General features: G+C 33.4%; 1 protein-coding gene across 3 annotated transcripts; it reads left to right on the top strand.

Moving 5' to 3' along the window:
- Nucleotides 1-1,486: 1,486 nt before the first annotated feature.
- Nucleotides 1,487-24,175, top strand: LOC125060275 (uncharacterized protein CG7065-like). Of its 3 annotated transcripts, none has more exons than XM_047665091.1 (23): nt 1,487-1,701; nt 2,760-2,945; nt 5,036-5,197; nt 5,711-5,828; nt 5,932-6,058; nt 7,389-7,542; nt 8,256-8,422; nt 8,648-8,757; nt 9,588-9,643; nt 9,935-10,014; nt 11,165-11,246; nt 12,767-12,944; nt 13,443-13,603; nt 14,082-14,434; nt 15,226-15,309; nt 16,532-16,696; nt 17,516-17,648; nt 18,460-18,585; nt 19,597-19,794; nt 21,027-21,191; nt 22,129-22,271; nt 23,061-23,352; nt 23,430-24,175. In XM_047665091.1, the coding sequence occupies exons 2-23, from the start codon at nt 2,856-2,858 to the stop codon at nt 24,123-24,125; spliced, it is 3,840 nt and encodes a 1,279-aa protein (XP_047521047.1). In that variant the 5' UTR covers nt 1,487-1,701; nt 2,760-2,855; the 3' UTR covers nt 24,126-24,175. The 3 variants fall into 3 exon arrangements, with proteins under 3 accessions (XP_047521047.1, XP_047521046.1, XP_047521049.1); XM_047665090.1 differs by having other exon boundaries at nt 16,517-16,696; XM_047665093.1 differs by lacking the exon at nt 2,760-2,945 and having other exon boundaries at nt 1,488-1,701; nt 16,517-16,696.
- Nucleotides 24,176-25,273: the final 1,098 nt, after the last annotated feature.

Here is a 25,273-nt window from a genome sequence, read left to right as displayed (position 1 = left end):
GCACACCAAGCTTATTAGAGGGTATTCCGATCCCAGCTGACGCTTTAAGGAGAGTTTTTTCGATAGAAGGAGTAGTGACAGGGGTGTTTAGCGGTCTATGACGTTCAGCGAAATAGCTAAAAATCCAGTTGCATAATTTCTCGGCTGGGAACATGCTGTGTGCCACACCCAATCAAAGGCTTTCGCTAGATCTTCAAACTTACCGGCCTTATTTACAAAGGGAGGCCCTTGGACTCAATTGCCTCTGCCCACCTATATGTAAGGAAACGGGGAGAATATTTAATGCACCTACTGTAAATATGTGTTTGCAATTAAATGGAGAATTTAAATGGACTGTTTGAGCAAATTTTCAATATTATATAATATTATTGTTTCTAAAAATACCAATATTATTAATAAAATATTACTGTTGAAAAAGAAACCTAAAGGTACCCAAACCATGCATCCAATATTTATTGACCTTATTACTTACAATTTTTTGTAAGCAAATTTCTATGTACCATTTTTTTTAAATATACAGTAGAGAAATGCCTAAAATAGATGATTTTAAATATATTGGTTTTTATTTCACGAAAATCCATCCAGTTGAGCCTTTTTCTTTTTTTTCATACCATTGCATTTTCATAATAATACAATGTATCTGTTACGTCATGCACCCCCATATAAATGGCACAATATCAGCCATTTAAAAGTCAGTACTAAATCTCTCTGTTCCTAATCAGTAGATGAAAGAGAAAAAAACATGCAAAGACATTTCGACATTCGAAATACATAAAAGAAACATTACTTCACGCTTCGTAAAGTGACCATAATCATTACTTATTTTTTGATTTTGTCTCAAGCCCATGGCAACGTAAATTGTTGAAACATTGACTTATAGTTTCATTTCATCAGGGTTTTCATTCTGTAGGGTGACATAGAAGTGTAGTCCAGATGTAGTCAAGATTTGAAAGCACCTGCCTACAGAAACTAAGAATAACCATGGACATTTGCTAGCTCCGTTAAGAAGAGTGTCGGTATACCTACCAACACTGCATATCTATAAAAAATTAATGGATTCTCATTGTCATATAGATAAATAAAAAAATTTAATTACTTTCGAGTTGGAAATTTATTTTAGAGCACCACAAATTTGAAAAGAGTATCTGTTTCAAAAATGTAACTAAAATTTAAATTAATAACTAATTATCAGGTATTTGCCGAATATTAAAAAAATACATGTTGACAAGGGGCTCGAGAACAAATCCCATACAATATGTATTGGCATTACAGAGCCACGCCTGTCGCAAAGTGATTATGTTATGTCTCAAGACTCAAACCCAAGGGCTTCACGATACATTTCCTTCCTCTATGCTAGAATATGTTAATATACTGTACGCTACTAATTAGTAATCTGTGGATTACGTTACATATTTGATACGTATTCCCAGTATATATTTATTTCTCTATGGGCATAACGGATGCGTATTGCGTACAGCCGACAGTGTATAGCTCTGTCATCTGTGGTATGGCTAAATTGTCTAATGGCTATTAAGTATTATAGTAATGGTATAATTTAATAGCATGTTCATTGTTGTAGGATAGTTATTAAATATCTTATTTTAATTAGATGTTTAAAATATAGATGAATGTGTTACGCATAAATATTAAAAGATATTTTTGGTGTTTCGTCAGGTGTCAACGTAAACAATACTTGCGCAGGTTAGTACATACATACTATATACTGTATGTTCAATGTTATTAAATATTTCTATCCGAGAAAGATATCTATATATATACGGCTGTAGTATATATGTTGCTTTTGTTTTAATATAATAAACGGTCTTAGTACTCGAAGTAAATAGTAAGTACAATAATAACATTTATTAGCCATTTCCATATTCTGATAAAATGGGGTCGATGCTCGCGAATGTCTGTAGCATAAATACCAATTTAATAGGTTTAAACTACAAATAGGTTTTAACATGAAAAAGTTAGCAAAAAGTTTTCAATGAAGACTAAATTCAATGTATACTTTTATTTAAGAAGGGAAAATATTTGATTGTATATTGGGAACTTTTATAAATATATAAACTGATAGGTTATTGGTACCTAGAACATATGAATAATATATAATATAAATATTTTTTATATATGTAATGATTTTGATATGTGATCTCACAACATAATGAAAAGCATTGAAATAATATACATATTTTCTATATAAAACTTGGTATTTTAGAAATATAATGCTTATGACATTGACAAAAATGATATATGATGATAATTATAATCCGTTAAAAATTAAGCATTTCTGTACTATCTGTGAATTTTTTTTAATAGTATAAGACTTGTTGTTACAAACAAGGCCCCATTGAGTATTAAGTGTTTTAATTTATTTAATGAAAGGAGCTAAAATCTTATAGGTTTACACACTAATTGGTGTTATTCAAAATCATATATTATTATTAGTTCATTTTATAACTGGGTTGTTATAATATGTTCAGAAAGGCTATATAGCATATAAAAAATGACTGATATTACCTCTAAGGTTTGTCTATATGTCATAAAAAAATATTAAATAAAAATTTATGTAAGTCTTTTATTGTTTGAAAACCTTTCAACTATGCTCACATTGTGAAAATTATCAAACCATCACAAGGATGTAAGTATTCTGCAATAAAATTTTTGAGTAAGTATCAATTTGTTTTTAAAAGTAAATGTAAAGAGCAAGCAAAATACTATAGCTAGAAATTATCTTTACACTAATTTCATTGCAGTGTAAATGCTCAAGATTCCGAAGATTTGAAGATAGTGAAGTGAAAATAAGTTTATACCCTTAAAACGGTTATAAATTTAAAGTGTAGTGAATCAAGATGGACCTTCCTGATTGTCCACCAGGTACTGAAGGATATGAAGATACTGTAACAGAAATACCAAAAAAACTTGGTTTAGAAGGCACTAAGGTAAATATAGAAATTTAAAATATTTATATTCATATTGCGATTGAATTAAATCATTTATAAACATTTAGTGAAGTCTTCTAGTATTACATATACTTTTCTCAAACCGCTTCAAATAAATTGTATAAGATAATCACATTCTATTAAAAGTGATTTGGTTTGCATGAAACAAAAAATATCGCAATTATTTACATTGTTATTTTACTTAGTATATTAGAAGTAGAAGAGGTATGCAGATTACTATAAATATGTTGAGATCATAGTAATTATCAAAGAAATAAATCATTTCATATATTTATGTAAGAAATTTGTTTTAGCATTAGCAAAATAACATAGATTAAAAGCTTTAATGTGTTTGAGGAATGCTATAGTTTGTTGATGGTAAATAAAAAGTTGGTGTGTTTGTGTAAAGTGTTCAGGTATCCAATGAGCTATTTATTACTCAATAACCTTTTTTTTTCACAATATTGATTATTCAAAATTCGTTATCGTCAATCAAGATAATATTATATTACCAAATTCCAGATTATAAAACTGTGTATCTTTAAAAGGATTTTTTCAAATTTAACATATCTAAAATTTTAACATTATGAACTATGCATGTATAGAATGAAGGTAATTTTAAACATTTGACAAAGACAAAGTTTTTTTTTTTAATTGTAAATTTCTGTGCCTTTTTGTTTACTATATCATAATACCAATAATTAGCTAATCAATAATATATTTATTACAATATTTGGGTACTGCAAGACTTGGATTGAAGTTTTTCTTCATCTTGGGGACTTGGTTGGTATCGAAAAAAATTAATTATTTTAATAATAGGTAAAAAATAGTATAAGAAAATAAAATAAAAAAATAGTACATCAAAGTCTGAAATGTTTATTTCTTACTGAATAATAATTTCCTTACATAACAGTAAAATAATTTGTAAAACAATCAGTAGTATAAATAAAAGATTGGTGACTGAATAGTTTCACACTTGTTTATCCTTTGGGTTTGGCAATAATTATGTTTAAATTAAAAAAAAATATAATCATGTTTTATAATCTCAAGACAAGCGTGTTACAAATAAATGATTATGGCAATTCTCAACCATATCCTCATAGTAATTCGCTGTATGTGAAGATGTGGCAGGATCGCCTCTGAAGAACAAATAATTGGCTAAAAAGGTTTTTTAACATAGTTGGAAAATGTTCTGTTTTCACTTATCGTTTACATATAAAATGGTAGATGATACTAACATTAATACAACTCAAGCAACTTTACCATAATTAATCTGATATATAAAATTCTCGTGTCGCGGTGTTTGTGGTTAAACTCCTCCGAAACGGCTCGACCGATTCTCATGAAATTTTGTGTGCATATTGGGTATGTCTGATAATCGGACAACATCTATTTTTCATCCCCCTAAATGTTAAGGGTAGTCCACCCCTAAATATTTTTTTTAATTATTTTTAGATATTTTTTTCTGTTCTTATTTTTTTTATTATAAATGATATACATGGCAAAACGACGTTTGCCCGGTCAGCTAGTTTCTTATAAATTTCCAAAAGGCAAATAATATAGCGAGTGTCGCCAAATCTGGCAAAATTACGTGCTGATATTTAAACCAGGTCTCTGCCTGTTTAACCCTCTGATTCAGCAATTCGAGCTAAGCGACTTTTGTATGTCAAAAGTCTATTGGATTTGAGAAACAGGGCTCATACTGAGTATTTGTAACTAAGCTGGTTGTGACCAAAACGTAACACCAAATCTTATTACGAAAATACTAACTAAACATAGTAAAACAATATAATATAAGCATTTCTCTTTAAAATTTAATCGAATACTACTAACGGAATAAAACGTAAAGGTATTTAATGTATTTACTGTACTCAAAATTAGACAATATGTCTTTCGGAATACTTGTGTTTGTGCTAGAATAGCAGTGGTTCATGGTGAGTATATTTCTGAAACATATTACCCTAAAATAAGAAATAAATATATTGAAGATAAAATTTTGTCGTATTTTATTTTTATCCCCCGCCTATTGGTTAAGTGAGATTCGTCAACTGGTTAGGTAGTTTTTAAGTATATAATGATATTTTTTACAGGCCGAACAGGAGTTTTTGGAGCACTTAGGAACTTTGAAGATCAAGCTAGAAGATGGGTCAGCTCGACCTATGTTGGAGCGGAAAGGGCGCGACGGATGTGGGAATTGGATTTATCTGTGTTTTCCCTGCGCGGCGCAGTGCAGCGGAGAGCAGGTCCTTCAGGTATGACATAGTAGCTATTGTAATCTAATATATAAAATTGTAATGTCCTCAAAGTCTGTTCCCATACATTTCCGAAACGGCTCGACCGATTCTTATGAAATTTTTTATACATATTCGGTAAGTCTGAGAATCAGCTACTATCTATATTTCAAACCCCTAAATGATAAGGGGCATCCACCCCAATTTTTTTTTTGTTTTTATTGTTTTATGATACAACATACAAAAATACATACAACCCCTAATTTTCTCCCTCCTCCCTCTACGATCAACCCCTATTATTGTAGATAGTTATTTTTATAGAACTAAGAAAATGATTATAACTTAAGTTTTATCGTTATGAACGAATTTTAATATATTTTTTTACCTCTCATCTTACGTAATCTTGTAAAATAAGTCCATACTGAAAAAATAAAAAACACTGTATATTTCTGCTCTATTGAAATGTCCGTAGTAAATTGTCAATGTCAAAAATAGTATTTTTCTTTAGTTTTTAACATAGTACGTGTTTTGCAGCTCCACATTGCGGGAAAAAGACATAAGATGAAGCTGGCGCAGAAAAATGAGTGGCCTTTGTCAATATTTCATGAGCATCCTTATATTCTTAATGAAAAAGGAGCCGTGCTTAGATCTGGTATTTTTAAAATATTTTAATCTATATTTTTTTATAAAAGATCTCAATTTTATGATTTTACCAAAATTGCAAGGAATTAATTAAAATTAACACATCCTTAAAGTTTCAGAGGCGCTCAAGACCCTAAAAGATGATGAAAAACCAACGGAAACATTGGACCCGCTGGAACAGAAGTATGGTCATTATAGAAATTTACGATGCCACATACAAGACATTCTTGATGATACGAAGTAAGTATTTAAACATAGCTTTTAGCCGACAGAAGAGGACAACGTATGTCAGTTTATAATAATTTAATAAAATATATGCAAACTCGATTGAAATTTTTAATACAGTTGCGCAAAAAGTTCCGTATTGCATGGACGTATAGCGTCCGGAATGTGGTCTATTAAAAATAATGTCTATTAAAAATAAAAAACCAACCACAAAGTTTTTACTAAAATCATAGAAGTTTTTATGATTAATGCATATATTTCTAAAAAGAAGCTACTAATTTGTTACATTATTTGATTTAATGATTTGACTCATTCATGAGTTGGGTTAGGTTTCATTTCATTTTATTAAATTTCATTTTCATTTCATATCAATAAAAAAAATCTACTGAAGACTTGGCTGTATGGGCATAGTTAGTTTCCTTTGCCTACCCAGAATGGGTGAAAAAAAAAATCTGCTTATTATTCTTTTACGGTTGGCGCCATTTTCCAAAAATGTTCTTTGCTAGTTTAGTTGTTTGTTAATTGTTATATATTAAATATACATGAACAATCATACGAAATTAATAATAGTTTGTCTCAAACAGTAAATATGCAACTTCAAACTTCCCCAGTTAGTATAAAAACGACCAATTTCAATGTATATGTGAATAAGAAATAAATGATTAGTTAGTTGAGTTTATTCTGATTTTATTATTTTATTAAATCGCTTAATTTTTTCGGAACTGTATTAAAAATACTAATTGTTCAGTACACGTGCGGAACCGTCATTGCAACTTGTTCCGACTGTCAACAATTTGTCGGAACTCTTTGCAATGACAGGCTTTGCGCACTCGTAATGAAATATACTATTTTTATCAAGTAAGTGAGTGAGAGTGCCAACTCGAAACTTGCTAAATGACCTCAAGCCGTAGACGGACTATGGTATAGACAGGCATCAGCGTACAGCGTGTGAGATAGCGAATTGACATAACTTCATAATGTATATCAGCTATATGCCACTAATATTGCCATGAGAAAAAAAAGCCCCTATTTTGTGGGGTAATTTTTACCATAAGAAATACCCCACAAAAAACATTTTTTTAGGGGGTGCTCACTCACTCCACACGCATATTAATCAGTTACGTTAAATTAAACCACATCCGAACACTCTATACAACCGCTGCGTAGTAACTGTTCTACCTAATACACCACAGACTTCCATTATAGGAAGTCTGTGTAATAGAGAGACGACGTACTCACGTACGTAATAGTACATTATTTTTCATACTGTGTTCCATACCGATTGATATCTTTCTATTAACAGTTTGTTTGTTAAACTCTTATATATTCCTATATTGGTTATTAGGGCTCCGCTGATAGGCGTAGAGTACTTGGTGGAGCACCCGCCTGAGGAATCTCACCACGAGCCGCAGTACATGTGTACGCTTTGCTACAAGCAGGGTCACCCGAGGACGATTGTCAACCATCTGACTTGTTACTCGCATCGGATTCATTATCTCGTAATTATTTTTGGGATTTTTACATTAATCTGTACTTTTGCATTACGTTCTAAGAGCGATTATTTATAAATAGTAACAGCGTTGATTTAAAGAATATGTTATTTAAAAGAAAAAATATTTTGCCATAAACATACATAACTATTCTTTAATGATTTCATTAATGATTCCGAATATATATAAAGAGTTAAGCATACGAGCATCCAACAATAAGTCACAAGTTGAAGTGCCGCATCCACTACTTTCAAGTTGCGCATGCACAAGATAAAGATGTCGATAAAGTTTCAATAAAATTAAATTCGACATATATCAATGTTTATTTTTATGTAAAATTAATAAATAATATGTATATTTTATATGCATAATTTATTTCCAAATTTTTATTATTGCGAGCCAAAAAAGAAGCCGCTCAGCTATTGGGGAATTCATGAGAAAATCCCGACTGATGCGGTCCTTTGTGTGTGTCGCACTGGCACAATCAATATACATATGTAAAAAAGAAAACGTACCTTATATAAAATGCATTTAATAAAAATTGGCAGCAATTATCGCTAATAATAAAAAGTTATGAGAAAGTGTGAAAGAATCAAATACGTAACAATTTACTAACAACCACTATTCTATTTGTCTCTTTCTGTCAAATGTGTGTATCCCCTATGATAGATAGAGACAGTCTCTAGTGAGTGAATATACAATAGTTAATATTAATATTTCAGAGCAAACATTTCCCAAAAGCGCACAAGGCGTTGCTGCCTTACCGTAATCAGAAGTGCAGTCGCACTGGTCAGATGATGGTCATGAATCGTCTAGTTCAATGCATTGAAATGAAGTATGGACGTATGAAACCCGTGAATTTTCAGAAGGACGAATTTCAACGGAATAAGTAAGTTTTAATTTAAGTTGTTTCTTTAAAAACAATTTAATTTAGTTACGCACTTCTTGGACCATTCCTAAATAGGGTAGGGTACTTTATAACATCAAATGAGCGTTCTACCCGTTTGCCCACTGTTTATATAGAAAAAGCGTACACATATTTTCGTTTAAAATGCCAGCCTCATACAATAGTGTGTGGACTATGCATCTGTATCTTAAAAGTTTTCTTCGACAGAGATGAAATTGGGCGATGGATATATTCTGGGAAACATTTCTCCGAGGCTGATGGATGTACTTTTGAAGAGGTCATTGACGCTGACCTGATATCCAACTTAACCTCGTTAGGTAAGTCATCTAGGATATAATCTTAACTCTCCCGTATCAGTTTTTGCCACCATATGGACCAAATGCCCACTGAAGTATTTCTGAACCAATTTGACTTGGCTCAGGCTCCATCAAGAGCGTACCAATTCCTAAAAGGCTGGCAATGGGAGCGTTCAGCGTTACGTAGTACCGTAACGAATTTGGGGGGGGGGGGTCCTTTTGTAAAACGTTACGATACGGGGCGGGGATTGAATTACGTGTTATTGTAAATATTATTTTCGACTTTCCAGTACTTTACACCACATATTGGTTACTTTTAGGTATAAAGAGTTACTGGGTGGTCATGAAACGTTTTACTATTTGGTACACAAAAACGTTACGGCGCGTTACATGGGGGGGGGGTCAATATTCTCTAAAACTTGCATGATGTAATACTTGAACGCTCCCAATGCTCTCGTGAGCCTCCTGTCCGTTTGCCCCCTATATAGAGACTATATAGAACATATGTAAATAAAACTAACTTCATTGTTAACTGAATCAGTGTTAGTCTTCTTAGTAGTTAGTTTTAACTAAATTCATAATAATGAAATGAAATATTTTTGGAATATGAAACTTTTATAAACAAACAGCGTTTTGTTGAAATTAATATCAACTTGTATTAGATTTTTAAAGGCGCACCAGAGATTGTCGTTGTGTAGAAGAAATGCCCCTCTTAGCTAAGATGATGCCTAATGCCCCTCGTAACTAAGGTCTACTAAGAAGGTCATTTCTTCTTTCTGATGGTACATAAAAATTTACGCTATTTGAATAGCGTTTAATATATTTTAAGTGAAGATAAGATTTTTTTCCAGAGAACAAAGAGCCTTCGCCGCCCATCGTAGCTGCCCCTTCGAAACCGAAAATTAAGGTATTGAACGCTCCCTATATTGCTAATGCTTTTATGAAAATTAAAAATAGTGTTTTTGAGAGTTGTACCACAAAGAACGGTTCGGTGGCCAATACACAGTTTTATACTAAAATAATAAGTCCTGAGTACATAACTCGTTTCGATATATCCTTAACAAGAAAGGCACACGATGTTGTCATTAATTCTTCCCCTGTTTTTAAACGTGTTTGGAAGCCTAAATCATTACTTATTATACATGTCAATAACCCACCCCCTTTTTGAAGTCGGTTAATAATAATTATTTTTTTACAGATCAAACCTATTGGTCTACCAACGGAGCAATGGTCGGATATCAGCGATGACGAAGAATTCCGCAGAAATGACATTAAAAGGTATTGACGTACAAAAACATTTGTAAAAGAAACCAGTTCATTATCACGTTCAAACGTAGATAAAATTCAAAAATCTCTGCAGTTTGTATTTTTATGATTTTTTTAGAAACCTGAACGATAGATATGGACATCATCATAAGCGTGCTTATTGGGCGTCATGTGGGTAAGGGAGCGTTCAAGTATTACGTAACGAATTTTCGGAGGGGGGGGGGGGTCCTTTTGTAAAACGTTACGATGCGGTGCGGGGATTAAATTACGCGTTATTGTTACTATTTTTTTCGACTTACACCACATAATAGTAACTAAAGAGTCACTAGGTGGTCACGAAACGTTTTACGATACTTGGGTACTGAAAAACGTTACGGCGAGTAACTTTTTGTCCAATAATCTCCAAAAATTGCGTTACGTAATACTTGGACGCTCCCTAACACAACATATAACTCTTTAGCTTAAATTATAACGAGCAGCGGGGCTCCGATCGCACTTTAAATCACAATCTACTAGACCCCACTCGGTCTAACGTCTCAACAACTCGACAATGCTCTACTGAATACTCAATCAGTACTGCCCTGCGTTCCCTGTACGCACTGTATAAAAAGTCAATATGGCATTAATTGCTCTTCTTTTATTGGTCGTAACAATATTTATATTCGTTTAGTAATGTGGCACCATTACTAAACTATAACACAATTTATTAATAATTCGAATCAAAATAAATAATAATTCTTAAAAATAATATAATAAAAGAAAAACGCTTTTACCGGATTAAAGTTATGGATTATTATAAATTTACAACTATTTGACATAATTTTAAATTTATCCGTGACCACCGTGACCACGCACGCTGTAAAGCACGCGAAACGTCGGATAAATTTAAAATTATGTCAAATAGTTGTAAATTTATAATAATCCATAACTTTAATCCGGTAAAAAGCGTTTTTCTTTAAATGTGTAAGGGTTATGTTAATCAAAGACAATACTAAATCTCAATCAACGCAATCAAAATTAAGGGTCAATTGACTCGATCATAACATTTCCTGATAATCCTGACATTTATGTAACCGGTACACATAACATATTAGATATTATGTATACTATATTATAAACAGTACTATATTATATACTGTACAGGAATAATGTAATTTTACAGGAATGTACAACAAGCGCCCCCAGAGCAGTATTATACCAAAAAGCATCTCGACACAAACTCGCATGTTTTGACAAAAGAGAGGGTGAGTTTTTCATCAGATAGTTTATATAGAAAGAAAGAGAAAAGAGAAGAAAGGTTAAAATCATTGTCAATAAGGCTATTAATTCTGCGATACAATAAAATTTTGAATTCTACCTAAAAAATATTTTATATTCCACGTATATAAAATTGCACTTTCCTCAAGTTAAGTTCGGTGGCGGCTGTTGGAGGGATGTATAAATAAATGAAACAATATCTGCTAGGTGTCAATTTACATTAATCGTTTAAAACAAGAGATTATAACATAAAATTAGGAGTATGTAAGTTATGTCTATGCCTTATGTGACTAATTGATTTATGGGTTCTTAAAACTAAGTGACACTTCTGTTTGACTTTGACAATTTATTAATCTATGAAAAACTAAAGGGGTAATTTATTACTTAACTGACGTATCGGTTTGTTATCTAAAGCTGGCGGCTTCACCACATTTACACTTTGTGCTTGTGTAGTGTCTGTGAATAAGTGCGAGGCGTGATGTCAAACTGAAATACAATCACAAATACATCATGAATAGACTGTCCGTCTCTCTCGCGCTTGGTCAAGCTTATGAGTATAAAAGAGACAGTTTATGGTTTTCTTTTACTACTGTTTGTTGATCTTTTTTCAAACATTACCAGGACAATCTCGTGAAATGGTGCCCAATGTTTTTAATTATTTTAAGCATCTTAATAAAAACAGTTTAATGAAAAAAAAATATTTTTAATTTGACATCAGATGCGACTGGGGTTTCTAAGAGGAGTATTGAAAGAATTGTTAGTGAAGTAAAAGTGAAGTGTGTTGAGCTAGAGGAGATGTCGAAAAATGAAAAATTATTTACACAAACTACTCTTTTACGTTCTTGGTCGGGCTTAGAACTTGTGGATCGACCCTCGTATGCACATAAGATTTATATGTATTTGAAAAAAATATATTTATTTACAACCCACCCAACCTTACTAAAACCAGAGTAGACTAAAATATATAGCTTGGCAAAAAAGTCATATTTTTAAACATACTGTATAGTGAAATTGCATAAGTGTGAGTACTGTGAACGCGCCAGCTTTCGATAACCTATATTACAATTTATTGGCTACAAGTGTAAGATGATTGTTAACATTTGATTTGCGCTTCTAATTATTAACTAATATAACTCTCGTCCAAATGTTTTCTATTTCATGGTCTATGATCCAATGGGGAAGCGTCCACCAACCCTGTTTATTTTTTTAAATAAAAGTATAATCCGAATGGGTTGTCTAAGAATATCTGAGCCAGATTTTAATAATAAATGGACTAACCAATCGGTTATTAAATAGCCTAACGTAAATAACGTAACCAACATAAAAAGTAAATTAAAAAACTACTTTTATATGCATTTGTCGCAGTGGTTTACTAATGTAACATACAAGTTTTTACAATATAATTATGTAAAATAAATAAATAAGTGAAAAATTGTATTGAAAATTGATGTTATATTAAACATTGCTTTCGGGTTATTGTATAACAAGAACTGTTTTTTTTTAATAGAGACAACGACCAGGCAATTTGGACTTTAAGGTAAAACGCGCAAAGGAATTGAGCTTGGAAGCAGAAACGACAGCAAAGAGAATGCTTGCCTATCACGAGAAGAATCCAGAAAAGCATCCCCTATACCCTGAGGAGTGGAAGAAATTCTGGAATAGACGGTACAAGGAACTGCAGGCTGGTAAGTTGATTTTTTATTCATACACAAATTTCTTATAAAAAGTCATTTATAACAACGGAACTCAGCATTTTAAGATTTTCCGTACGTGTTTAGTTGTCCTCCAAAGATGACTTTTTCTTCAAGATTTCCTTTCAGATTTTATTTAATAATACTCGAGTAATACATTTTAATTTCTAAAGATGCAAAGATATTTGATTGTTTAGTTAAAGAATAAACTGAAATGGCTCTATAGAGAATAGCAAATGAAACACTCAAAGATTATTTTTTTTTAGATGTGAATACATATTTTAGGCTTACAAGTATTACGTCACGCAATTTTTGGAAATTATTGACACACCCCCCCCCCATGTAACGCGCCGTAACGTATTTCTGTACCCAATTGTCCCAAAACTCGTTACGTAATATTTGAACGCTCCCTAAGACACTTAGCATTTGTTTTATTTGAAAATCCTTATGTAGTAGTACTGGTTACATTTAAACCTAAATATTGCCTAATAGAGGGAAAAGACACATCGAAGCACGATTTCAAGCCCGAATGGATAAAATTCTGGACGGTGCGTATGAAGGAGCTCCATGACCAAGAACTGCGCGTGGCTATTCATGAGATCTATCGGAAATTCAGTCTTGCCATACCTAATAACATTCCGTCTAAGACGGAGGTAAGTTTTTTAGTCTGAAATGACTTATTACGTTTACCTTATCTGAAATATTGTCTTGAATTCAAAGGTGCTGTGCTAATATCACAACGTTACGGTTTGGTTATCTAATTTAATTATGTATCTAAAGTAAAAAAAAGTAAATTTTAAGTATTACGAAGCATATAATATAATATATATGTTTCGTACACACGTGTCAAAAATCTCTGCTTGAAAGTTTCAGCTTACAAATTAGCCATTGTTTGTTCTGAAGAGTGGTTTACTGTTTTTTTAATGAAATAAATCGGACTTCCAGGCTAAACGCAAACATTTCAGAGCTTAATTGTATATATGATAAACATGACGCGTCTCCTTATCAGTAAATGTAAAAAAAAAACACTATCGGAAAAAAAATCTGTAATTTCTGAGTCTTTAACGATAGGTGGTAACCGTTGTTAACTTTAGAGGAAATAAAATATTAATTAATTTAAAAAAAATCTAGGATAGCAGACGTCGCTCAGTGGAAAAGAAACGTTCCCTTTCACCGCAGAACAGAAGGAGCTCACCCGAGTTTAAGAAAATAGTCCGGCAACATTCGCCCGAGCGTAGAATATCTCTTGACAGGAAAAGGTCACTCGAAAGGAGAAGGTCACTCGAAAGGAGAAGGTCACTCGAAAGGAGAAGTTCACCCGAAAGGAGAAGGTCACCCGACAGACGACGGTCGCCTGACAGGAGACGTTCACAAGAACGTAGAAGGTCACCCGAACGTTTAAGACGCTTTATGGAAAGACGACCATTTAAGGACACTAAGTACAAAATTGATCGCCGACCTATTGTTGCTGTTTCTGAGCTGAGGTATGCATATATGATTACAGATAATATAACTCTAACTTTATTAAAAAAAATTTTAATGTAATAGGAGGCAAACGGGCAGGAGGCTCACCTGATGTTAAGTGATACCGCCGTCCATGGACACTCACAATGCCAGAAGGCTCGCAAGTGCGTTGCCGGCCTTTCAAGAATTGGTACGCTCTTTTCTTGAAGGACCCTAAGTCGAATTGGTTCGGAAATACTTCTGTGGGCAGCTGGTTCCACTATTCATATAGGTAACCCAGTATACTTATGAACGTCAACAGAAAAGATATTAAATTGATTCTATATTTACATTCACTATCGGTTCGCAAGTCAAGGGCGTAGAGCGAGCGAGAAGAACTGGCTAGAAACTCTCCGCCACTCTTTTTAATAGCCAAGTTTTGAGTCTTACAAATTGTTTGAATTGGAGCAAATCAATCTCAAGGATTAGGATCATTTAATTCGTCAAATTTATAAAAAGCTTTATTGTTTAATTTACGTTTAAGAGAGAATTTATTCAGTGATTATTATTTAATTTCGCTTGGGAGTTAGTTGTAAAAACGAATACAATTTCCATACAAGGAGTGGTTTATCTTTTGCAGCCTGGTTGATCGTACCATTAGATTATTTCTGTTCTGAGTATTATACTGGTGAGAGTCACCATATGTTTTAAAATCGTTTATACATATATATATATATATAACTAAAAAAAAATAGGAAATAAAAAATTCATGACGAAAATTTCGATGTTTATAAGTGTACAAGGATCTATATTTTGACTTGACTTCTTGCAGAGCTAAAGAGCGCTCAGTGTCACCGCCACCTCGTCGTTCGCCTTTGAGATTACTGCGCACGCGCTCTAGGAGCCCGATCAAAAGGTACTAATATCTGATGGTAAGGTCAATATATCTAGGTAACTAAAACATAATTAATACTTAACATATTATTAGGTAGTGGATTGCCGTATCCTTGTTTTCTAGACAGTCTGGTAAAATTTCACCATCATAAAAAAAATATAAATAAAAGGAACGCTACGCTACTAAATGTAAGCTGTAAAAAAGTAAAATTTCTAAATAAATAAATTAAAATTTATATATAGTGTATAGTAATTTAAATTATATTAGGTTGTGAGTATAATAAAAATAATAATTTATTTTAAATAAATTACATATAATCAAAAATTGTTTATGTAACTAACTGCGTTGAGCTTAGCAGCTGATTTATGTATATACTAGCTGATCCGGCAAACGTCGTTTTGCCACGTATGTCATTTATAATAAAAAAATAGGGGTTTATCATAGAGGGGTGAAAATTAGGGGTTGTATGTATTTTTTAATGCTGTATCATAAAAAAAATAGAAATTAAAAATTTTGTCTAAAAAATAAAAATTTAGGGGTGGGGACTACCCTTAACATCTGGCGGGCTGATTTGTGAATCTAAACCATTCCCAGATCCCCTTGAAGACACACAAAAAATTTCATCAAAATTGGTCCAGTCGTTTAGGAGGAGTTCAGTCACATACACACGCACACAAGAAATATATATATTAAGATTATCCTATACTAGATAACCCCGTGAACTTTGTTTCACCAATATATATTTGTGTCAAAACTTTTAAAACAGACCAAACATATCGGAACTCATACAGCAGACTACATATTTCTGAAAGAATCTACAAATAAATTACAACCAGTGACAATTTTTTATTTCTAAAAAGACGTCCAATTTCCCAGCTAAGAACAGTTTTTATTGGAAAATTCAATTGTCATTTTTAGTTTCTGTAATTGTTATTTACGTCTCCCACCGTTTAAACCTTCCCTGATCTTCCACAAATATTTTAAGATCATAATTAGCCAAATCGGTCCAGCCGTTCTCGAGTTTTGGCGAGACTAACGAACAGCAATTCATTTTTATATATAAAGATTGTTTGTTTGTCGATGGGCAGGGAGTGATTACATTTCCAGACCAATAATTAGTATTCTTTCCTTACCTAAAGCCATTTATCGCCAGGAAATCATTGCATGTATTTATAAGTTGATATACTTTTACTGTGTAATTGTTATATGAAATCAACTCACAATACAGGTCTTTACATAAAAGGTCGCGAAGCCCCAGTCGCAGTACTTGGCATAGCAGAGGGAGTCCTTTGTCCCAAAGAGGTGACCTCACCATCGCGTCCTCCGCAGCACGGAACCCAAGTCCCACTCCAACGAATGTAGAACCTTCTATGCAGACCGTACTCATCTCGGATGATGAGCTTCAAGGGTGATTATAAAAATAATAAAGTTTATTTACTATTACTAGCAAATATCTTAATTTATTGATAACGGTGACGTAAAATAATGATGTAATGGCCAACGTATACGTAACGCGTACGTTGGATTTTGAAATTAATTCGACTTTATGAATCCTTTTTTTCATTTGGAATGAAATTATTGAAATTTTTTTTAAACTTGATATGGACAATTTTTTTATAAATTACTAGCTGACCGGGCAAACGTCGTTTTGCCATGTATGTCATTTATAATAAAAAAATAGGGGTTGATCGTAGAGGGATGAAAGATAGGCTTTGTATGTATTTTTTAATGCTGAATCATAAAAAAATAGAAATTAAAAATTTTGTCTAAAAAATAAAAATTTAGGGGTGGACTACCCCTAACATTTAGGGGGATGAAAAATAGATGTTGGCCGATTCTCATAGATACCGGATAAGCACAAAAAATTTCATCAAAATCGGTCAAGCCGATTCGGAGGAGTATGGCAACGAAAACTGTGACACGAGAATTTTATATATTAGATTATTATAATTAATCTTAAATAATTTGATTTTTCTAATACCAATGACTTTCTTAAAAAATCTTATTTTTTTTTGCATGCGTACAACATACAATATGTATTTTGGGCAAAAATGTATTATTAAAGGGGCAAGGGATTTATTGTAACTAATATACGTCGATTCGGTAAAAATGTGAATAAGTGACATAACACACATAGACCGTGGCACAAGTATGGTCACATCAAAGTATTTACACTATGGTTCGCCTTTGAAGATACGTTTGGTTATATTTGTCCCTGATATTCCAGTGGAACGTCTCCATGGGATTCTGGTGATTCGCTCGGCTCATTACCAGATATGCGTTCGCCGCCTTCCCGGTCTAGAGGCGATAGTCTTTCTTCACGCATGTCACACACACGGCATACTAGCCAAGACTACAAGGTAATATAAATAAATAGTAACAATAAAGTTTAAGATGATGATGATGATGAACAGTTGTTTCGTTTCGGATATAGAACTACCTACATGAAAACTAAATAATATTGTTTGTAAAAGCAGGAATATTTGAACATTAAATATGCATAAATACCAAAAATGGAACATAAAAAGCATACTTATAGAGAAACATAAAAACATTTATAAACAAATTTTCTTCTTAGATTGATTTGGAAGTAAAAAAATCTAATTTATATTTCGTTTTTTTTTTTCAAAATAGGCATTGTAGGCAATACGCCATCGATGTTTAGGTCAAATCATTCCTGTTTCTTGAAGATGTTTTCCTTCACCGTACGAGCGTGTGTTAATAATTGTGCATAGAGGACAAATTTGTGCACGGCGATTCGAACGCACGACCTCAGGATATATTAGTACGCTCCACTCGACACTGCTCTGCCTTATTAAACGAAATGAGGTTTTTTTTTAGTCACTGAAATATAACAAAAAAAATCGGTTGTCTGTAAAGTCGGTTTACTGACGATAGTTGAACGTGACAACGTCACGAATCGCTCACTCAAGTAGGAGAGAGACAGATGTCGAACGCTGAAGAGCGCGGAGTCCGATTGTGCCTCTCTGTCGGTTCGCCTTCTCGCTTGCACTTCAAGCCTTAAATGGAACGCCTCAGAGCGAGGTAACGCCGCATGCGTCATGTTTTTTCGTGCGTGCAGCCGGCTCCATCGAATTATAAGACGTTGTCACGTCAAATAATCTTAATTTCTCCTTCGATCACAAGCATAACTTTGTTTTCACATTTCAGAGTTTGACGGATTCAGCAGATAATATAGTGGCGACGTTGCGAATGCTGGTGGCGTTGGAGGACCATCTCGGGAGTATGGGGCCTAAAGTCGTGGACTTATTAGCTGAAGCCATTCGCATGGAGAAGGTAATGACCATCATCTGATTTTGGCTAATATTTTTGTTTTACTAGGTAAAATTTGTTATTGTAGGTATATTTGTATGTTAGTATGTTTGTAACGAATTGGCTCAAAAAGTACTGGACCGATTTTAAAAAGGGTGCGTGTACTTATGTACGCGCGTAAGAAGTTATATTTCTTTGGCTTTATTTATTTTTTTAAAATATTAAATAATCAATAATAAATATTTAACGTTAATAATTTAATAATATTTAATGTTTAGTATATTATTCAATTAATATTTTATTATAGTATTCATTCAATTTCATAACTAGGTATGTTTCATAACCTTTTAACTAAGTAACAATAGGTCTTTGTGAAAAAGCATTGCTAAATTTCTTTGAAAAAATGATTAAAACTCCTTTATTTGTTTAAAAGGTACTATAAAGTTCATTATGGTCATTCAAAATTCTTGGCATAACTTCACGCATATTCTATTTCTTTTTACTTGTAGATTGTCTTATTCCCATCTCGCTCGCGCACGCTCGGCGCCCGGCTGGTTTAAAAAGAATTCGTTAACTTCATACTGATAATTTTGTGTCACGGTGCGCGCGCATCATTAAATTTCACTCTCATACATTTTTCATAACGCGCCTAAAGAAGTATAACTTCAAAAATTCTTTCACCATTTGAATGCTACATTATCACTGATTAATATAAGCTATTTTAGTTGCAAGAAAAAAAATTAGGAACCCTACTAAAACTACAATAATGTTACCCAAGGTGTAAAAAAATGCCTATAAAATATCTTTCATCGCATGCGCTGCGAAAACTATTGATATTGCACAATATTAAAGTCCATATAACAATATCTACAAAGAATGTTTAAAAAATAAATTTCCTCCCGTGCGAAGCCGGGACGGGCAGCTAGTTAAATGATAACTATGCGATCGAATTATGATTTAAAGTTTGGTTAAATACACAGTTACGAGTTTTATTTAAACGCCTTCATCTAGGTAACTTAATTTTTTAATTTCCAGGAAAGAGCGAATTCATCCGAAGAGCTCTTAGACCGAGAGCCCGCAGTGGTCCTAATAGAGACGGCGAAGGAGAAACTGAAGGGAGGTTTGCAGGCTGGGCTGGTCCCAGCTGCTGCGACCTCCGCAGTCAGGGCGGCCGTTGTTCGAGCGGCTGCTACTCTTCATGCTGCTGATAAACGAACCCGGGCTAGGCAAAAGGTAAATCACTTATTTAATACTAGCCGTTTCCCGCCCGCTTCGCTGGGCGAATTAAAATAGGAAAGAAATAAAATTTTATGTTTCATTATTATTATTTTTTCATATTTTTATTATTCTTCTTTTTAACTTCCCGCTGAGAATATTTAAAATTTTCGAAAATCGAGTTTTTAACAGATGCTGACGTTTTGAGGTTCTAGGAAGCCTCCCCGAATGTTTCCGCCGTGAAGTCCAAATGTATAAATTTTCATAAAAGTAAAACAGCAATATTAAAAAATAAATAGCCATAGGAAAATTGCATCGAATGGCATTAGTTTCATGTCGATACGATCAGTGATTTAGGCGTGAAGGAGCCTCAAACGAAGACCATTTTTCTTATATATACATATATAGATAAATTGCTTTTAATTATTTTTTAATACTGTTTACATGATATATACGAAAGTTGCTCCCAACTAAGCTTTAACTGTTGCGGTAGAAAGTTAGCGTATTTCATTTAATTTAAAGTTCAGCTAAAGAGATTCTTGTGTTTTTATTGAAAGGGTTCTAATTCAGAACTTATTTTTGATACGAATACGAGCAAGAAATTAAATAATTATGATACATAATTCAGTACATATAAAAATAATTAATTTAAATTGATCTACGCCTCGACTTTTCAATCTGTTTTTAGTGCCTGTGGTATTGAAATAATAATATTATTTTAATTTTAATTAATAAGGAAAAAAATAGTCGGTGATAATTAATAATAAAATCGTTACACCTAATGGGATCGCATCGTTACACTAATAGGACTTTTTCTATGTGCGAATTTAACACATGCTAACAGTGATAGCAAAAATCGTGAGGAAAAAATAAATCAGTGGCGCTACAACCTCTTTAGGTCTTGGCCTCAGATTTCTGAATCTGTTTCATGATCATTTTTAAATCTAATAGGCAAGTAGGTGATCGGCCTCCAGTGCCTGACACACGCCGTCGACTTTTTTATTCTAAGACATGTCGGTTTCCTCACGATGTTTTCCTTCACCGTTCGAGCAAATGTTAAATGCGCACATAGAAAGAAAGTCCATTGGTGCACAGCCGGGGATCGAACCTACGACGTCAGGTATGAGAGTCGCACGCTGAAGCCACTAGGCCAACACTGCTCATTCACTATATCGTGAGGAAACCTTCTAAAAAAGTCCCATAGGGTTGTAGCGCCAGTGTATCTGTATCGCCCTTCTCATTGTTTATAGCAAGAAAGCAATAAACCAACGAGTAGCAAAGCAAGTATTGTGCCAGTAGCGGGTGTGGGGGAAGTGGACCGGGAAGAGATCGCCCAACAGATGGCCGCTGCACTCATTGCTCAAGGGAAGACTGATGTCTCTTCGGAAGAGTTAGCTCAACTCGTCGATGCTGTGGTAAGGCTTGATTTTAAACATTTTTTTGGTTAAAATATACTAATTAATAATAACATCGAGCAAATAACTAAAAAAAGTATTAATATAAAAATAATATTAACGAAAAGCATAAGTTTCAATTTAATATTATAGTATGTGCAATATAGTGTGATTAAATAAAATCTCTTAATTTGGCAATTAAGGCCAAAACGATTAAATAATGACGTATTTTAAAACAAAATATTGAAAAATTCTATGATATTGTTTAATCAACCTTATGACCCTACAGGTCTTATAATCCAATGGTTTTGCCAATAAAAATAAACAAAAAGATGTAAAAAAAGGTTAGACTTTGACCTGGTTTTATATGTAGATATGTCTTATTTGCGTATAAATCTTTTATATACATTTACATTCCGTGTAAATTTAGATACGAATTATATGAAGGTATTAGATAGGTATCTTTAGTCTATACATCGAAAAGTCAGTCGTGGTATAATAATTATTAGTATTCTACGCCTTCTGGGTGATAAATGATAAATGATTTATTTTCTGTAAGTAGGTTTGTACAAACACTTTGTCAAGCATTTTTTTTTAAACAAGATGAGTTCGACGTTTCCTATCTGACTACTCTGAGAAGAAACGCCGAATCAAACTCAGAGGTCACAGTCTCTTTTAAAGTCCAGACATAACAAGATTATGTGAAGACCATGTAGATTGCAGTCTGAAATGGTCTTTTGAGGAAAGAACCACACAGATTGAGTGGACCTGTCAAGTCAAACTCAAAACTTAAGGAGCTTAACGATTCGACGAACAATACCAAAGAAAAGACATTTGGTTAGGCCGCATAAATTACTCAAACTGTCAGACTATGACTAAAACTGAGAAAAACGGTGAAATTATTAATGGCTAATTATTTACATTACTTATTGCAAAAGCCTATATGATCTATGTTTAGGTCGGTATGGCCGAGGCGAAGAAAAGGGAGGCAAAACTCAAGGAGCACGTGAAAACCATTGAGTCGAACAAGAGAATGGAAGGGAGCGACTCTGCCGCCGCTTCCGCCTTACAAATGCTTCAGTCTGCTTATGATGATAAGAAGTAAGGATTAATTATTAATAACTCTAATTTAATCGTCTTTGACAAATAAAGGACATTTGAGGAAAGTTTGCAAAATAATAAAAAAAAAAGGGTGCGTGTACTTATGTACGCGCGTAAGAAGTTATACTTCATTGGCTTTCTTTATTTTTCTTAAATATAATTAATTAATAATTCATATTTAACGTAAACAATTTAATATTTAGTATATTATTCAATTATTAATTAATATTAATAACAATTATTATTATTATATTATTAATTCAATTTAATAACTTGGTATGTTTCATAACCTTTTAACTAAGTAACAATAGGTCTTTGTGAAAAAAAATTTGCTAAATTTCCTTGAAAAAATAATTAAAACTCCTTTATTTGTTTAAAAGGTAAATGTCATTCAAAATTCTTGGCATAGCTAACTTCACGCATATTCTATTTCTTTTTACTTGTAGATTGTCTTATTCCCATCTCGCTCGCGCACGCTATAATCACACTGACAACTTTGTGTCACGGTGCGCGCGCAATCGTAAAATTTCACTCTCATCAATTTTTCATAACGCACCTAAAGAAGTATAACTTCAAAAATACTTCTTTAACTTGTATGAATTATACAAATAATCCACGCTTATAAGAACTTATTTTTTAAAATACTATATTTTATTAATAAACGATTAAAGTCCGCTAATATTTGCACGTTTTGGGCGTTCCCAACTATTAGAGGTGAAATTAAATATTATACTTTAGTGGTTAATTTAACAAATAACGAATTCATTACTATTATTAATATTTGAATAGGGCATCCGCTAACGACCTCCCGGATGCAATGGACGGCCTCTCCGACTCGGACCTTGAGACTCTACTCAAGAACTTTAACGAACTCTCGGCTGAAGAACAGCACAGCTTAATAGCGTATTTGAAGAAGCTAGAAGCGCGAGAACCTGCAAGAGTTGAGCGTTTGAGACAATATGTCAGCGCAGATGCGGAGGCAGCGGCTGTTTCGGAGTCTGTGCCGATGAAACAACCAGAGAAAGTTGACGTCAAGCCTGTCGCCATCGATAGCGATGACGATGATTACACCGTTGATGAGGTGAGATGTCAAATTCTTCTCTTTTTGTATGGCTTTGCTTTTCTGTAATTAAAATTTAATATTCTTGCTTTTTCTAGTTATTCCATTCGGCAACACAAAAAGTCAAAGAAGATCAGATTCGACAAGAGATGGAGATAGTCAAGAAATCGCTAGAAAACAAGACTCCACCGAAAGCGGAGAGTCCAAAGGCGGCCCCTCCCCTTTTCGACTTCGCTAAGAATATTTCTTCTGCCTCAGATCTTCTCGCTCTAGTGCAAGCCTCCATCAAATCCAGTTCGACTGCCCCTCCACAAGTAGCGGATGTCACTCCCACAACTTCATTCCAACCGAGATCCTTCGGAGACCTCCAAGAAAATGTCGAGCAGAGAAATTCGCAGCCCGACTTCCCCAACCAGATATCTTCGTTCGGCACACCCTCGTTCAACTCGGAGCGCAACTTTAGGGATCCCTACAATAGTGGAAATCAGCAGAACCCATATCAAGCTCCAAACGTGTACAACCAATCTCAGAATTTCAATGTTCCTTTAGGCAACCAAAACAACTTTAACCCGGAACCGAATAACGTGCAATTTGGTCAGAATAATTATGAACCTCGTGGGAATTTCAATAATCAGGGTCCTCGACACTTCACCAACGGTGGGAAACAGCACAATCATAATTTTAGGCCGCGGGGTCCGCAACATGGCAATCGGCCTCAATTTGGAAATTTTGAGCAAAATAACTTCAGAGGTCGAGGCAGAGGCGGCAGAGGTCGCGGGAGGGGTTTTTATTAAATATTTGATTTGTGTATTATGGTTTTAATAATAAATTATGTAGTAAGTTTCAGCAAGGTCATTTTATTTATGTCAATTACCAATATAATTGGAGGCTTTCGTTTCCAGTTGACTGTGACATGAACACGCTGTTTTATTTATTTTTATACCTGCAGTTACAGGATTTAATGTAATTCGGTCGCCTGTGGACATTTTCAAACCCAAAATCATTATAATAATTGAAAATATAGCAAATCTTAAACTATAGTAGCAAAGTCTGAAAAGGTGTGTAAATTAAATGAAAAATATTCGCATTGTCACAAGTCAATATTCGTTTATTAATTTATAATGATATAAATTATGACATAGTAACTTTAAGTTTACAGACCATGTTGAAAGTCAACCGCTTAGGCACAATGTTTGTATTTATTATTGCTATGAGAAATGTACGCACACACGGGTAACTTAAGTTTCACTTTCCTTTACAAGACCCTGCTTTGGTGGCTATACTTCTGATAGATCAGCGGCTATGGAGACTGGACCCTTACTAAGATTCCTTCTCATAATCGTCCACGCAAACCCTTAATAGATCCCGGATTAGTCAAGTCCTTTAATTCAAGATATAACTTCAAACTCACAAACAAATATTTAGTTTTATTTATTGAGGTCAATAATTATTATGTAACGCTTAATAGTAATAATATCCTTTATTTCCCAAACTTAATTATGAGCATAGAAGTTTTATGGATTTTGAATAGAAAAATTAACTTTTACGATAGGTAAAATACACTAACATTTAGGAACCATCATATACATGTCAGATTTTGTAACCCTTCGCCAAACCATTTCTCATAAAAACTAAAAGTTCAGACATGAACTAGTTTAGGATGCTAAAATGACATGCAGCATGGCAATTCCTTCCTAGTCGACAAACACGAAGTAGTATATTTAATCTGAAATATCCAGTTCCCCTGGTCTGGATAAATTGGAGTTACTCTTCTACAAAAATAAAAATATTCTAACTGAACTCTGAATACGAAATACGGTAAGGCAGTCTTAGGTCCAACTCTCTTCCTAATTTACGTAAACTTCCCTGGATGAACTAGCAGTCATATATTTCACAGTAAAAGTAGATTAGGTTAATTTATATAGTTGAAGAGGGACGTCGA

This window comes from Pieris napi, chromosome 21, assembly GCF_905475465.1.
Source record: "Pieris napi chromosome 21, ilPieNapi1.2, whole genome shotgun sequence".
Taxonomy (NCBI): Eukaryota; Metazoa; Arthropoda; class Insecta; order Lepidoptera; family Pieridae; genus Pieris; species Pieris napi.
Note: the sequence above shows the minus strand (reverse complement) of the source record. Positions and strands in the feature narration are given on the sequence as shown.

What these genes read in the sequence shown, in the direction of transcription:
- LOC125060275 (XM_047665090.1), top strand. Translation starts at nt 2,856, where the DNA reads ATGGACCTTCCTGATTGTCCACCAGGTACTGAAGGATATGAAGATACT. An exon ending in GTACAAGGAACTGCAGGCTG is followed by an intron (nt 12,945 to 13,442) that starts GTAAGTTGATTT and finishes ATTGCCTAATAG; the next exon opens with AGGGAAAAGACACATCGAAG. An exon ending in ACATTCCGTCTAAGACGGAG is followed by an intron (nt 13,604 to 14,081) that starts GTAAGTTTTTTA and finishes AAAAAAATCTAG; the next exon opens with GATAGCAGACGTCGCTCAGT.